This window comes from Sarcophilus harrisii, chromosome 3 (assembly GCF_902635505.1).
Source record: "Sarcophilus harrisii chromosome 3, mSarHar1.11, whole genome shotgun sequence".
Lineage (NCBI taxonomy): Eukaryota > Metazoa > Chordata > Mammalia > Dasyuromorphia > Dasyuridae > Sarcophilus > Sarcophilus harrisii.
In genome coordinates, this window is record NC_045428.1 from 524,342,870 (window position 1) to 524,360,498 (window position 17,629).

At 36.8% G+C, this 17,629-nt stretch overlaps 1 protein-coding gene across 2 annotated transcripts in view; it reads left to right on the plus strand.

Annotated features, from left to right (window-relative positions):
* The window catches only part of WDFY2 (WD repeat and FYVE domain containing 2), a 145,015-nt gene that overhangs the window by 61,489 nt on the left and 65,897 nt on the right, over positions 1-17,629 (plus strand). The window contains exons 2-3 of one of the 2 annotated variants that reach the window (XM_003764550.4): positions 3,507-3,574; positions 16,489-16,562. In XM_003764550.4, coding sequence (XP_003764598.1) covers positions 3,507-3,574; positions 16,489-16,562 — 142 coding nt within the window. The remainder of the gene's footprint in view (positions 1-3,506; positions 3,575-16,488; positions 16,563-17,629) is intronic. The other variant, XM_031961963.1, reaches the window with a different exon arrangement.

Consider the following 17,629-nt stretch of genomic DNA (forward strand, 5'->3'; position numbering starts at 1 on the left):
AAGGTCAATAAAATTTCTTAACAAATAAAACAAGGGATAGCCTAAAGTGTGATATGTGGGCACACCATGTCAAATGTTTATTACAACCTCAGGGATGGCATAGGAAGTAAGACAATATAAGCTATAATAAGCGAGTTATCACAGCTCTTTGGGGTCCTGTTTATTCTTGTATAAAATGAAAGGAATGAGTTAGATCATTGTTCAGCTCCCTTCCATCTTCAGGATTTTAGGATTCTATGAAATCATGATGTTGGAGATTAAAATCACCACAAGGAGCAGCAGAGTTAGCAGTAGAACAAGTGTTTGAGAAGAACAAGGAGGAGGAAATGTTTTTCTTTATACCATTACTCCATATTAAAGACATTTCCTGGAACTGCCGTCATATTCACTCTCAATCCCTATAAGACATCATTGGTTTGAAATAAAAGTTTGCTTATACATTTCATATGAACATTAAATTAAAATTAAATCAGTCATCAAATCAGATGTAGAAAGAAAACAGAATTAATTTTGATGCCCTGATCTTTTTACAGTTGAGGAAACTGAGACTCAAGAAGTTGAATTGATTTGCCTGAGGTCATATAACTAGTTACTGGCAGAGTTAAGACTTGTGCTTAGGTTTCTTAGCTCCCAGTCCAGTGACAGTCATAGTAAAGCAAACTGAGACTCAGAACACTTTTCTAGTCTTGGTTTTTTGTTTGTTTTTTCCATGCAAAAGGACTACATCAAGTTGTGAACATAGAACTAATTCCCTTGCTTTATAGTCATAGGTGGTTGCAGAGGAGGAAAGTTAATTATACTGTGTATGCTATAAGGAAAGGCGCTCTTCCTTATCATTAGTTTGTTTTAAAATATTTTAATTTTAAGGGAATAAAAGGCTTGAGTTTTATACCCATTTTTGTTTTGTTTTTTCTTTTACTGACGTGTTCAGTTGAATCCACTAGTGATTAAGAGGAAATTTCTGGGAATTACTGTTATGAAAAGTAGTAATAACCCTAAAGGGGTTAGCACAATTTCAGGCCTGCCCTAAAGATGGGAAGAAAGAAACTGAAAACTTGTTTGGCCTAACAGTGATTTGAGTGTACTATGTGCCACTACTTTATAGAAGATGACAGGATGTCCTTGAAGAGCCCTACCCATGGAAGGAGAGAACAGGAAACAGGAAGAGGGGGAGTATGTGATAGAGTGATCATGAAGGAGAATGGACTGCTTTGGCAAGCAGAGAACCAACCTACATTGATTATTGATTGGTAGGCTCATTTAGGTAAGGCTGAGTCAGCCTCTGAGATCTCCAGTTTTTAGATTCACTACTTTCTTAGTCTTGTGTTTAGTGCAGTGACCTCTACTGGCTAAAATTTGGTCATCTTTCACAGTGACACTATTTATTAAAAAGCTTAGTGATGAGGGAATTAAATTAATTAATATTGAGGCATACCATCTTGACTCCCTAGTTAAGTGAAGACAGATTAAGTACAATTTTATCTTAATTTTTCTTTCCTTCAGCAATTGGGGTTAAGTAACTTGCCCAGAGTCACACAGCTTGGTAGTTTTAAGTGTCTGAGGCCAGATTTTAACTCGGGTCTTCCAGCCTTCAGGGTTAGTCTTCTATCCACTGCACCACCTAGATGTCCATTTATCTTAAGTTTTAAAGCCTACACACTGCTTTTAAAATGCTAGTCTAATATATTTGGAATATTAAAAAGGAATATTATAATTGATTTTTATCTTAGTAGACATTTGATCTAGACATTTTAGAGATTTAAATCTAAGATTTTAGTCAGTATGTTTTAGCATTTAAAAAATTACAATTTAAAAAATCTTAGAATTGGAGAGTGTTAGAATTGGAAGAGACCATCTTATCCTTACCAAAAGATAAGAACATTTAGTAAGAGAATTTACAAAAAGTCATCTTATTGTTTGAATATATGATCTCTCAGATCAGTGATTTCAGCTTTTAGATGACCAAAAGCAAAGGTCCTGGGTTTTGAACTTTTATAAGCTAAGGGAAGGTACTATCTGAACTTAGTGGTAATGATTGTTACCTCAATTTTGAAAAAGTTCTTCAATATATTTTTCAAAAACTTTAATAATACAGTATGGAAAGCATTTTATATAAATGTTACTTATAATAAATAGTACTCAGAGGTACTGGGTTCAGAACTTACCCACCTGTGAAATCCTGGCCAAGTCACATTTACTGTTTTCTGTCTATAAAATGTGGGGTTTGAACTATTTGATGTCTGAGGTCTATCTCTCCTAGCTTCAGATTTGTTTGTTATCCTATAATTCTGTGGTCATAGGAACAGATGCCTACAGGCCACAGAGCTTCTTTTCTCCGATTTTTTTTTTTTTAATTTTTATTCTCTCTCTCTCTTATAGATTTTTATTTACAAGATATATGCATGGGTAATTTTTCAGTATTGACAATTGCAAAAGCTTTTGTTACAATTTTTTCCCTCCTAATTCTCCCTCTCCCCCCATGGCAGGTTGACCAATACATGTTAAATACAATATATGTATACGTGTCCATACAGTTATTTTGCTGTGCAAAAAGAATTGGACTTTGAAATAATGTACAATTAACCTGTGAAGGAAATAAAAAATGCAGGCGGGCAAAAATAGAGGGATTGGGAATTCTACGTAGTAGTAGTTCATAGTCATCTTCCAGAGTTCTTTCGCTGGGTGTAGTTGGTTCTCTTCATTATTGAACAATTGGAACTATTTTGGTTCATCTCATTGCTGAAGAGGGCCACGTCCATCAGAATTGGTCATCATATAGTGTTGTTGTTGAATTATATATATCTCCTGGCCCTGTTCATTTCACTCAGCATCAGTTCATGTAAGTCTCACCAGGCCTTTCTGAAATCATCCTGCTGGTCATTTGTTACAGAACAATAATATTCTATAACATTCATATACCACAATTTATTCAGCCATTCTCCAATTGATGGGCATCCATTCATTTTCCACTTTCTAGCCACTATAAACAGGACTGCCACAAACATTCGTGCACATACAGGCCCCTTTCCCTTCTTTAGTATCTCTTTGGGATATAAGCCCAGTAGTAACACTGCTGGATCAAAGGGTATGCACACTTTGATAACTTTTTGTTTTCTCTGATTTCTAACCTGGTCTCTATGTACTTCAGAAAGCATTCTCTCTGGTGAGGTGCCCTTAGTACTTCCTTCTCAGTAGTTCATGAACTTGTCTGCCCAGTCTCTAACCCATTTTTCCTGATTCCTTGTATTTTATGCACATGGCTTTCATGTGTGCTGTCTTATTTCAGTAGGATGCTAGAGAATCCTGTTCACCATATGGATTCCATTATACCTATTGGCATAATGTGACTGAAGCCACAAAGGCAAAACCTTCCATGTAGGGGGTGTGTGTGTGTGTGTGTGTGTGTGTACGTACACTATTTGACCCAAATTACACAAGAGGTTTGGCTCTAGGATGGTCACCAGTTCTAAAATTCATTCTTATTTAATGTCAATGTTCTTTTCTAGAACAGTTCGGGTGTGGCTGAAGAGAGACAATGGACAGTACTGGCCAAGTATCTACCATGCAATGCCTTGTAAGTATCTTTAATTTCCCTATTTCTGAGAATAAGTCACAACCATTTTCTTCTGCTTTCCTCTTGGACAAGGAGGAGTGGGTAATGGGAGTAATTATCTGTAACAGTACAATATTGGATAGTTTGAGGCTTTGAAACACTCAGTATGTAAAGTACCTAAATTATGATTTGGGGTTTGAAGCTTCTGACTAATGTAAATGGAAGAATAGTTGTGAAATATAGTCTCTGATTACAGTAAGTCTTTCCACTTTAACTCTTTGTTTAACTTTATATAAATTGCTTCCCTTCACTGTTCAAAAACTTTTCCCACCATTATACTTATGAGATAAAATTTTCCTTAGGTTATTGTTACACCAGTCAACCAAAGCCAAAACATGTAACGTTTAGCTTTTATTTCTATACAAGATTTTGTCAGGACTGAAAAGTGACAATTTTAGAGCCTGTCTCATTCCCCTAAAAGAGAAATTTATCTAGGAAATATTTTCTTGCTTTGAAAAATTGCTGTCGTCCATATTCCCTGTAGTGGAACAAAATCGGCATAATGGAAAAGGTGCTGGATCCAGAGTCAGGAAGACCTGAGTTCAAATGAAGCCTAGAACATTTATTTAGCTGTGTAACCTCTGGGCAAGTGACTAGACCTCTGCCTCAGTTTCCTTATCTCTAAAATGGGGACAATAGCATCTGTGTCCTAGGGTTAGTGTGAGGACCAAATGAAATAGGTGGTTAATTATAAAATGCATGACACATAGTAAGTAATAAATATTAGCTATTATTATCATTAATAGTAGTGGTAGTGGTATGCTATAGTTTTAACAGTATGAAATCTTTCACAAAATGCAATCAAAATCAAATCTGTTCTGAACCATGAATTTCTGGGGTTTATAGTTCTGGCAAAGAAAGAAAAGGTAATTATTTAAAACAGTGGTTTGTTGTAATTTTTATTATTTATGAATATATTAAAAGAGATATGTTTTAATGAGGTATATCAGCAAAGTACTTTGAAAGCATTTGTTTTTCAAATTCCTTATTAAACACTTAGGAAGTTTCTTATGTTTTAAGAAATATTGCATATTATAGAAAAGAAATGAAGCCTGGCAGACATCTTCACCCTTATCAAAAATAGGCCTTTTTAAAAAAAATTAGGCCTCTTTTCTAAATTAAAAGAGTAGTTTTATTCTTTGATTATTTTTCATGCATTAATCTGAATGAGGGTAAAGGTGAAAAAATGAGGATGGGAGTGAGGAAAGGTTCCTTAAAAAAGAAAGACCAAAACATTTGAGTGAATTGCAAGCCCAATGTGAATTGTACAGAGTTAATGGAAGCTTTACTTGTATTCTGCCTGGGAATGAAGGATGTGATAGTTCTTCTGTATTCTGTCCTGGTGAGAGCATTGTGTCCTGGTGGAGTGTTGTGTCCAAGTCTGGTTGATATCTTTGAGAAGAGTCATTGAACTGAGGAGGGCAATTCTGTCCTTTAGTTTTCCCATTTGGATACCTTTATCCATAGGGACCATGGTGTATCGGGCCCTTATTTGGGAAGATAGCATGGTGTACAAGAAAAAACTCTGAACCAAGAAATTTTAAAAATCTTGTGATCAAGATCTCATTGAGATGGGCACCCTTCAAAGACTCTGTGACTGTTTCTCTCTCATAGACACACCCCCTCCCCCCCCCACACTCCTGTTACCACTTCATTGTACAGTATATAACATTGAAAACCCAACATCTCTATTCTGATTCACATCAGTTAGAAATTGGACCATTAAGTGCAAAAGGATATAAGTATGGCTTAACTTGAAAGAGTGGGAAATGTCTTACTGTCACAGAAAGGAAAGAGAATGCTTCCTGCCAGCTAGTCAGTCAGAAACTATCCTCTGATTGTCAGAAATAGGGAGAAGTTTGTTATTTTATGACTCTACTATAATTAACTTTGTAACCCTTCCATATGAAACATATTCTAAGTATTATCATTTGACTTTTTGGGGCACTCCTTTCCTGTCATAATATCTGGTTAGTATAAAAAAGTAACAGACATGGTTACATACAAATATAAAGAGTAAGTCTATAGGGAAATGATATTCTTTAATACAAAAGAAATCAAGAAAGATATTTTCCATACATATTTCCAAACTAGCTTATTTTTTGTATTTTTTTGTTCTTTAAAATGTCTTTTAGATTTCGTGTTTGTCATCACTCAAGTAGTAGACTAGATATTTTATAGGATTTGAAAATTTGAAAGAGCAGGAGAGGGGAACAGGGAGCAGAGAAAGAAAAGGCAGTGGTATGAGTTTCTGGGGTTTGGGGTCACAGAAGAGATTCATAAATAAGAATAAGCTAAGGTGGTAGGAAGAAAGAGAGGGAGGGAAGGATGGGAGAGAGGTAGCAAGAGAGCAAAGAGAGAACAGACAGACAAATGGTGGTCAAAAGGCAAACTCTGCTTGAAGTTCTCAATCTCAATCTACATCTTTTGGTTAGCATCTGCTTTTTTGCTTTTGGGTCTTAGGCATTTGGAAAAGAAAGGAACTCTGTCATGGGTCTGTCATCTTCCTTTTGGTCTTAAGCTGATAGTCAGTGTTAAAGAATCCTGGTGTCAGGGGAAAGTTCTAGTCCTCCTGGCTGTCATATCTTTTCCCAACTCTGATTTTAAGGAAAGTTTAGTGTTTTCCTAAATATCTGTGAAGGCAGAGTGGCAAAATGAGTAGAGAATTGGCCCCAGAGTCCTGCCTCTCATGTATCCTGGTGGTATGACCCTGGGCAAGTCCTTTAACTTTACCTAAACAAAGACCATACATTGTACAATAGTTACAGATCATCATTGGTGGAGATAGTTGTCTTACCAGGAGGTCCTTATATCAGTGATTTTTGAGGACAAAAATTGTCTTTTGCATCTTTTTACATTATTAGTGCTTAATAAATGCTTAATGACTTACTGATTATTAGCTGACTGCAAGGACACAAATATTTATTAAGCACCCATTATGTGCCAGTGCATTACAAGTATTTCTTTATTTGATCCTCACGGTGACCCTACGTTGGTTAGTAGTAGTATTAGTTCTCTTTTACATTTGAAGAAACTGAGGTCAGAAGAGTTAAGTGTCTGGCTCAGAGTCACAGATCCCACAAGGGCCTGAGAGTGGATTTGAGTTCAACTTTCCCTGGTCCCATGCCCTTGAATCCACTGAGCTATTTGGCTTTCTTTCCTAGGACTCTGCCCCTCCCCCAATAGACTAGACCAAAATTCCAAAGAGTGAATGGAACTGAGAACTAGACTGGGACCTGACTAAAGACATTTAGGCAGCTTTGATGTGGATTGCCTATGGAAGCACTGGTTTCAGGCTTTCTACAAATCCGTTTGCACCAAGCCACTGAGCCAAAATATATGGAAGTGTGGTTTTCCTTATTGCTGACATGGGTGACTGATACTGTGTTTGCAGTTTAGGCAAACAAGGTGATCCATCCCTAACACCTGTGGAGAAACATGTTATTCCGGCAGGGAGGACTCGGAACTCCTTACTAATACTTTGGCCACAAAGAAAAACCCCCTGTAACCTCAAACATCTGCTGCTCCCCAGGATCATGCTTAAGCTTGAAATTTCACCCCTCCTTTTCTTTGTCTAATACTATGCGTGGTAGTCACTAAGAGGTTTAAGAAAGCGTCAACTAAATGAGTGGGGGTATGATGGTTAGAAAATCATAGGGTCTATTTAGTTCTGGGCCTTTCACTTGGAACTTGATTGTAGAACTTGCTTTGTATCCTATGTGCTTATGTATGTTTCTGCACAGCACTAGACCTGATTAGATGATACAAAGACATTATCAGAAGCAGGCATAAATGGGGCCTCTGCTTGTATTTTAAATATACCCACACATAACTACAACTATGGGTCTTTTCCCCCTTTTCTAATTGCTTTTCAGGGAAGAAAGAGAAGATAAAGGTGAGGACTATATAGAAGATTAGAAGATCCAAGGAGATTTGGCGAATAGAGTCCTTAAGCCTGAGAATTCAGAAACTAGAATTACTGATTTTCACTTTGGCTGCTGACTTGATGGACAGGTCACTTAATTTCTCCATCTTGTTTCCTAATATGTAAAATGACCTGAATTTTGTGAAAATATTATAGGAATACAACTTCATCAAACTTTAGGGTTCAGTATCCTCAATATATTACTTAAATAGAGTGAAGTACTTCATTTCTTAACATATAATAGTGCATGTCATTATCATTGCTGACACTGGCACAGAATTATTATAAATAATTGTTCTATTTGTTTCATTCAGGGCTTTGGACAGATACCCCTTCACAATGGACATATCACCATATGACCAACTACTCCAATTGAGGATGTTGAAGATTAGAATGATTACTTTTGACAACATGATAATAACAATACTTACCTCCCAAGATTATTGTGAAGATTAAATGAGATGTTTGTAAAGTGCTTAGCACTTTCCCTAGCACATAGTAGGTGCTATATAAATGCCAGCTATTTTAATAATAATAATAGTGGTTAAAGCTTGTTTCTTACTAACTGTAAAGTTCTTGTCATCATCCATAGAACAACATACATTGAGTAACACTGTGACTTGGTTCTCTGTGCAGCACAACTCCATTTTCTGTCCTTAGGACCTTGGCCTACACCACCATGATTCTTGACCTGTATTGCTTCTCTCAGCCATCTTACTTATTTGACAATTTTTGCAGATAACTGAGGCAAAGAAGGTTGGTTCAATGAAGTGAGATTCATGCACACCAGTAGTATGCTGTCTAGTAGAAATCCCAGACTTTTGGCTGTCATGCTGTTTGCATGTAATCTAGTTTTTGAATCGTTACACAGAGCTTTTCCTCCTTTACGAAAAGGAGGAAACTTATGGTTTCACCATAGTTTTGGTGTTAATGAGGTCTTCAGAACAGAGCATCTGCAGTAGTCTTCCAGGATGGTCATGAATGCTGAATTTTTACTTGTTTAGTTCTGCTACCCTTCTTTGGCAAGCTAACCAGGCACTGGTCAGAAAATGTTAGCTGAGTGTTCGTTAATCAAAACGTGGCCCCATATATGGTCTTTGAACTTCTCAGTTACAATATACTTCAAAGGCAAGAAGTCTAGCTTTTATATATGTATATGTTGCCAATCTTGCTGTCATCCAAACCTCTTTTGGTAACTGCATTCTCTTAATCGAAGACTGTTCCTGTGTCTTTCAAAATGGCATCTGTAATTCTGATAGAAGGCTTTCTTATACTTGTATCAGCCAGTAGTGGTGCATATGTGAGCTAGATGTTGAAGTCTTTAAATGTTTGTTCTCATCTGCCTCATCATGGCTCTCCATAAGATTTGGTGAGTGTTAAGACAACTTTGAATTTCTTGCCTTATTGTTTTTGTGCCTCTTTTGTCATTTACACTCAAATAAGGTCATTCAGTGACTTAGCAGCATAGTTTCTCATAGATTGGTGTTAATAACCACAAATCCTAAAATAGTTATACTATAGGGCTTCAAGCGGTTTATGTTTGTGTGTACTTTCTCACAAGCACTGTATCTCATAGGTTGATGAAGCTGCCTATCAAAAAATGCAGCCTTCTTAAAGGCTCCCACTCTAATCAGAGAAGTGACTTTTCAATTATTTACAAGGAAGTCACGGGGGTTTGGGGCCATTGCTATTAATAGATCTCTACATAACTGTGGGGAGTCTCTCCAGTCTGGAGAATACCTGCAAGTCATTTGGAATTATTTGTTTTGTTAAAAGAAGACTCAAATAAAATTTTAAGTGGATCTTTAGTTATTGGCATTGTAATATTATTACTCCATAGAGTTTCTCCTTTATTTGATACAGGTGTTATTTATTATGCTATCCTGTGTGAGAACTTGGCTAGTCTTTCTTTCATTATTTAAGTCAAGCAGTTTTTTATTTTAGCAGTATCATAGCTAATCAACCATCAGCGGCAAAGGAGGGGAAGGATACATAGAGGGAAGTAAGAGATAGCATGGACAGTCACTGAATAAATACCTTTCCCCAAATAAGTATGAAATCATTGCCAAATCAGGAAAAATTTGCTTTTTAATACTCTTAACATATATAGTCTTTTTTTTTTTTTTTTTTTTTTTTAAGAATCACTTTAAGTATACTTTAAAATCCTTAGGTAGGTGTTAGGTTTTTGTGATTTACATTTCAAATAATTTAGAACTCCCTGCTGACAGTGAGTCTGAATTAAAACAAAAGAAGATTCAGAATTTCAGAACACTGCATGATATATTGAATGTAGATGAAAGACTTTTTATTACTTCCTGGCAATTTAAATGCTAAACATAGGCATGTTTAATAAGGTAAATAGTGGGCTCTATGCTTCCAGCCTGAGTTCCCTTGACAAGCTGTTGTGAGTGAAATAAAAGTCTGGGAGTTAAGTGCTTATTCCAGGGAGGTTATTACCCTTTTCAGGATGCAAGCATCATCCTGTATCATAGCACCCTAACACTTAACTTCAGCAGGATGAACCTTTTAAATCTCAGGTATTTTTGGCCTTTTAAATACTGATGTTTAAGTTTTAAAATTTCAACCAAAACATTTCACAAGGAAGATCAATTCTTCTTGCCAAATATGGCTTTTAATATTGTAAAGCCACCAGATAGGATTTAAACCAACTGTCTTACCGCACATGAAACTTCTGCTTATCTATTTGCAATTCAGTGGGTCAGGAAAGGCAAAATAAATTAGTCTTAAAATGAAAGAATTGTCTATATAACTAGTATAAATTAGGATTTTTCCCCTTTTACTCTCAGGCTCAATCAAGGTGTGTTGAAAATATATTGTCAGGTACTTTGAGTGTGGGAAGTATTCTAGGTGAGAGGAGAGTCCCTTGAAGTACCCATGGAAAAAACAATTCTTTGAAAAGTGCCTTTAAAATATAAGCCAGCTACAAACAGCTAGTCCCCCTGTGATCTGTTGACTTGATATTATTGACTTTCCGTTGGATGTGTTCTGCCTTTCAATTCATCATTGTCCCTGCCTTACATCTCCTCAGATTTTTCCCTTTCTGAATTACATGTTCATTAGGGTAATTACATTGCAGTGAGTTTTCCTTATTTCAACCTTCATTAAATTTTAGGGCTTAGTACCCGCACTCAGTTGCAAAAGACTCCATTGGAGTTGTGGGATCACTTAATTTTATGCAATGTGTTAAATTTTCAGAAATGGAACTTTGACAGCCCATTGGCACTCAGAGTACCGCTGCTCCAGAGCATTTTCTGTTACCCATTCCCCACAGCCTTGTTCAAATTCCTATTCCTTCTTTTATACTTTTCATTATCTCATTCTCCTGAACCTCTGCCAAATTCAATTCTTGCTACTCTCATCACTCTGACTGAGAAAGGTGGCGAGATAACAAATCTGTATTCAGCTAGCACAGAAAATAACTTCTTATGTTGTTAACCCCTATTTCCTCAAGAGTCTGGAAAGTTTTTCAATATGTTGGTCAAAGAGCTCAGGTAAAGTTAGAGAAAAGCGTAAACTCCAGGGTTTTAAAGCATAGCCAATTGCACTGCAACTGCAGGACTGACATAGACTCAGTATTGTGCAACTTTATGGATGAACACATTTTCCCAGTGTGATTAACAATTTAAGATTGAGGGATACTTCTAGATTTTCTCATCTTGTTCTTTTCCTTCCAGATGGAACACATAGCTAGAATTTGATATTTTGGAAGCCAGGAGAAATCCAGCAATCACATTCCAATTTCATATTTTCCAGTCACATACTATGTCCAAACTCTTTTGTGGAAGTCAGTATTAAGAGGGCAGAGTAGGAATTTTCTTTTACATTTTAAAGTCTCAGTGTGGATAATTATTTTATTATAAATTCTTACCTTCACCAACCTCTTTGGCAGAGTTCTTAATTACTCATGAAATGCCATCTTTTAAACTTTGGAGTGGCAGTTACATGTAGCTCTAGTAAGATCACTTTGCTAAATCTGTAGTGAGATTTTCTAGCTAAGGGATCCACCTTGCTAAATGATCATCATCTCTGCCACTTCCTCTCATCTTCCCAGAATACTTTTGCCCCTTTGGTAATTTTTTTTTTTTTGCCCCTTTGGTAATTGGTGTGCCTGAATTTTGGCTTCCTAGTGTGGGTTTCATATAGCTTCCCACACTCATGATTAGTTTCCAGAGATAACTTTTGTTACTCATTTTCTAAATATTAGAGCAAGAAGTAGCTCTGTAAGTTATAGAAGTCTAAGGATTTCTAGACAGTAAATAACTGTAAAAATAAATACTGATAGCAGTGCCTTATTTACTTCATTTCTTTTTTCTACATTGACCGTGCAAATGTTTGAGGTAGTGAAAACACAGTCCACTCTTCACTATATACTATTCATTTGCTGTTCACCTTCTAATCATTCAGCTAGTACCTGAGGGCCATCTCCCATCGTCCTGCTATTCTATATTTGCCCACTGCACCCAGATGTCTCTGAAGGAGAAAATGAGCCAGAATACCTTACACAGCCCTCCCACACCTAAATCCAAGCCACTTGCATGTCCTAGCATCATCTCCCCTATGTTATTATCCTCTTGGAGAACAAAGAACAAACAACATTAATAAGTACCTCCAGTATACCAGACAGCCACTGCTAAGTACCAGGGATATAAAAAAAGGCTCTCAAGGAGCTCCCAGTCCAGCAGGAGAGAGAAGAACAAAAAAGCGGACCAAAAAATGTATACACAAAGATAAATCGGAGCTAATCAACAGAGGGAGAACACTAGCATTAAAGGTGCTCAGGAAAGGCTTCTTATAGAAGGATTTCAACTCGGATTTGAAGGAAACCAGAAAGCAAGAAGATGAGGAAGCCATATGCCACATGTTGGGGATAGCCAGAGAAAATGTCTTGTTCATGGAATTGCAAGGAAGTCAAAATCACTAAAAGAGTAGGCGGAGGAGAAAGAGATAGGAGAAGACTAGAAGGGCTTTAAAAGCCCATCAGAGGATTTCATCCTCAGTAATAAACCAGTGGATTTAAATTGGATAGAGGGGTAATAGAAATGCTTTCAGGAAGACTGAGTGGAGGGAAGGGCTTGAGACAGAGAAGCCTTTTTTGTTGAGAGGATGAGGATCCACTTCAGGCTGGTCCTATCAGAAGAGAGATGTTAGCTAGATAGAAATGACAGTACATGGCCAGAGATTGATATGGAAATGGGGTAGCATGAGGGAGGAGTCAGGATTCTGAGCCAGTCACTGGGAGGAGGACGGATGAACCTCATCTTATTGTCACTATCAGATTGTAACCTACATGACATGCCTCCCAATGGTGCTAAAACAGGTGTTAGGAGCATTGGTGGGGCAATATGGGATGGGAGCCAAAAGTAATCTAGTGTGGATGGCAGAGGGCTCAGGATCAAAGGATCCTTGTTCTGACATGGATTATGCATGCGATGTTTGGGTGAATTGCTCTCTGAATCTCAGTTTATTCACCGGAATGATCTTTAAGACTCCTGCAGCTCTAATTCTAATTGTCTGACTTGTCTGTTAGGAATATTATCCCCACTGACTTGCCCAAAGTGTCTGAAATTCCTATCATTTGTCTCAATCCTATGAATCAAGACATTCTACCTCTAAAGACTTCTGTTTAAATCTAAATATAATACCTAGGAAGAATAACCCTTTAAGTCATTTGCTATCAGCTATGACATTTGTAGCTAGCTTCTATTTTAGAAAATCAGGGAGCTGGTTCTTGAGATGCTGGTGCACAGAAATAGGGTACTATTGTTGGAAAAAAGGATAAATGTCCTCAAAGTAAGGAACACTTGTTCAGATTCTGCTTCTAGTGAATACTGGCTTGTGATCCTGGGCAAATCAGTCAGCCTCTCAGCATTCTAGGCATTTCCTGAAAGAAGTGCCAGCTGAAAAAAGTACCAATAAAGGGAGTGTTGGTAAAGGGAATGTTGGTAAACGGAGTTGCCAGTGGAGTCATAGGTCCAGTTCTATGTCTGTCCTTAGAAGGCAGAGTAAGATGAATTTCTTTCTAGTAGATAAATACTAGACTAGAAGATGGCAAGAAATGGTTTCAAATAATGCTTCTGATACTTTTTGTGAAAAGTTGCAAATTATTTAATTTCTTTAATCTTCAGGCAGCTCTTTCAGCTTTATCTACTGGGTATGGGATGGATATAAATGAATCTTCAATTTTTCAGGGACCCTTATATTGACTTAAAAAAATCATGGTTGGTTGGGCTTTCACATTGGAGGACAATAAAGCAGTATGAGGGCACTGGTCACCTAGTATTTACTATGTGCCAGGCACTGTGGTAAGTATTTTTAACAAATATTATCTCACAACAACCCTGGGAAGTAGGTGCTATTATTATCAGCATTTTACAGTTGAGAAGACAGAGATTAAGTGACTTCCTATTAAATGTCTGAGGTTCAATTTGAATTCAGGGCTTCCAGCCTCCACTGCTATATGATGTGTCAGTAGTAAAAGAAGTAGAGGACATAAGGCAGTAGTACCAGGATAGATTTTTGTCATTTTAGCAAAAATTCGCTTAATATTTTGCTTAAGATGAAGAAAGTTGGACTTTCCTGGGCCTGACTGGTACTAGAATAGGCTCTCTGTAGCCAGCATGCCCTTGTCAAAGACCCTAAAGCAATAGTAACTTTGCAATGATTCTGCTCCTAGAATAAGCCAGCTTTCAAAACCAAGGGTCCACCTGAGAATGATTTCTGTTATACTCCATGGAGCAGACTTCTGTCTGGATATCCACCTCTTATTGATTCAGGATCTCCCAGAGGTATTTTAGCTGTTGACCAGAAGACCCTCAGGGAAAGGAGACATTCAGTGCCATCAGAACACTTGTGTGCTGGGGGTTGGAGAGGCAGAAGGCAGGAAAAAGAGCAGGACCTTCCTGAGGGCCAAAAAACCCTTCCATCTTCAACACTCTTTCTTCACATTGGTTAACCAATACAAAACAGTTGTCTCATAAAGAAACTACCTCAGACAGGAGGGGCTTCATCTCCTTTATAAGCAGAGATGTTAAGAGATTGTAGTGTTATGGGGGTGGGGACAGAGTGTGTTGAGCCTAGGCACTGCTCTGTGCACCATGGGGAAAAAAAGACTTACTTCCACTAGTCTTATAGCTGTGGGAATCAACTTAGAGGAGTAACCTCTATCTTCTAGAGTATTAATGGGTCTGGAGAGTTTGCATATGTGTAGTAAAATTACAAAATATGCAAATGCGAGTTTATGTTGAAATTATATCAGCAAATAAAATATGTTCAAATTATTTCAACATAATTTGTAGGACAAAGATGCTTACTTGAAATATTGCTTCAGCTTTTCAACATATTGCCTGTGGTCATCCAGTTATAATTAATGTTTCATAAGATGTCTTGACTTTGCTAGGGGCATCGACCTGTTAAGTTTTTGTTTAAATAATTTTTTTTTTTGTATTTAATTTCTGTATTTCTGTAAGCTTTATTATAAATCAATAACCAGATGACTAAAATCAGGGGAAAAAAAGCAATTAAAGCATTCAAAAGATCATGTTTCTTGACTGAAGTAACTCTTAACTGAAGAACTAGAAGCACTTTGTAGAGTAAAAATGAAAAACTTGGGGGCAGCTAGGTGGTGCAATCTGGACACCTGAGCTCAAATGCAGCCTCAAATTCTTACTATAACCATGGGCAAATCACTTAACTCCAGTGGCTTTCCCAAAAAATGAAAACCTAATTGAGGCAATTTGTTGAAAATGCCATAAGGCTAAGGATTAGGTTTGGATTTCAGTCTGGATTTCCTCAAATTTTTAATCTGAAAGCTTATGTAAATCATCTGTGAAATGGAATAAAAGTATTATTTGATGTTGCTGTTGCTCTCTATTTCCTGAGGTGCTCTGATCATAATGGTGCTTTCTTTAAATTACATAATTCTTAGAAGATATTCGGAATATTAGAATTGTAATATCCTAGGAGGCAGATGTAAATAAGTAGATAGTACTGCTGATACAGCAAATAAGATAGGTAAGTACACACACACATACACACACACACACACATATATATATATATATATATATATATATATATATATATACAGGTGTGTATATCAGAAATAGTTTAGTTGCATAGTAAACAGTAGCTGACTTACCTATATTTTATCAGCAAAAATAATTAGATTCAGATTTACTGCAACTTTATTATGGACTCGGGCATAGACCATTTTCCTAATACTCAGTTGAGTATAGTTAGTACTAAACAGAGTCTCTAGCCATGTAGAATCATTTTTTTCCTCCCAAGGCCTAGGGCCTTGACTGCTGTTATTGCAACTTTTGTTCCATTGTATTTCTGAAACTGTTTAGCAAGCTACCCTGAGTTCTGCTTTCAGCTTCTTAACTGTTCCTATTTCCAGAAAAAAAATGTTAGGAGGAATGAGGCATAAAATCTGGATTTCTTTACTGTTAAGGGCATGGAAGTATAGCAATATCTCTCTTGTTTTGTTTTGTTTTTTCATTCCAAATATATTTATGTTAAGACTGGATTCAGGTAGAAGGAGTGTAATGAGAGGGCTTAAAAGATGGTTATAATCCTATTGAGCAGAATTTAACAAGAAGAGAAAGAGGACAGTGTTTATTTACAGTGTTGATAGAAAGCAGAGAGAAAAAGCCATGTTCTAGTTTCCCAGATTCCTTGGAACTTCCCCAAGTTGAGAAACATTGGCTTTAAGAGTTCACTGAAAGAGTAAAAGAATAGAATTTGCATTAGCCAAAGATACTGGTTTGGTTTTGTTGTGACTGGAGACTGAATCAATTGTACTTTAGGAAAATGTCAAATTTTTCTTTTCTTTTTTTATGAAAAAAAAATTCCCTTGTAGAGTTAGGCACCCCAGAATCCATGAAAATCATAGATTTGTTAACATCATCAACATGTTCATTTTTTTCAGCTCCATGTTCATGCATGTCTTTTAACCCGGAAACAAGAAGACTGTCCATAGGTCTAGACAATGGTACAATCTCAGTAAGTACATATAAATAAGATTTCTAGTTGTACTACTTCCCTTCCTATGAAGTATATATTATATATTTATTGTGATGGGAATTACTTATTAGGTATTTTTCCCCCCTTCAAATTAACTTTAATTTTCCTGCTTATGAAACTGGAAATTGCAGTGCAGCAAATTGTAGTTCAGAAGGGTATTGTGTGTGTAGGCTGAGTTGTAATCAGTCTTTCTTTAAATGCTGGCTAGGTTTCAACTTGACTTACTCACCATGTACATGCTAGTTAGGATTAGGGGCATTATTAGGCAAATGAGTGAACTGCATGAATCTGTATATTAGTTTGAGCAAGCTGTGAGCATAGCAGCTTTGATCAGATTGTTAATCATGGTGTCATAAGCTTCTCCCCACCAGCAGTTGAATGCAATTTCTCCCTTAGATCTGCATGTCTGATCTTGACTTTGAGTTCTTCCCCTTTCCCTCCTTCATTCTGCTTTTCTTTGCCTCTCAGCTCCCTAAGGACTTTAAATAGGCAACTGTTTGCATAGAAATCACAGAAACTTGGTTTCTCTGCACCATCCAGGAAGAATACTTGGCTTATTCATAATTTTGTGGAAACTGAAAAGTTGCATATAAAAATCAAGATAAACATTTGTGAAAGTATACCAAGTAGCTAAAATCCAGCCTAACTCCATAAAAATTATGTAGTAGATATAGATAAGTAGTAAAAATATTTGATTTAGTATTCATAACATGCGGTTGCAAGACACTTTCGAAAATTGGGAATACTCCCTAGATTTTGTTGATATAGTTGGATATATCTCAGTAATCAACAGTTATTTAAAGTTATGTAGGATGGGTTCTTTTGGATTGTAAAGATCATCAGTCTGGTCCTCAACAAACTTGTATAACTAAGACATTTTTCAAAGTTCACTTATTGATGACAGGAATTCTTGTCTGTTTTAAGCCTCTACAGGACTTCCTTCTCTCCCAAGCCCCCTTGTGAGTGCATCTTTCCCCCTCTCCCCCCACCTGAAGGATAGTAATTGGATTCTTGAACAGAAATGCTTACTAGAAAGGAAACATTAA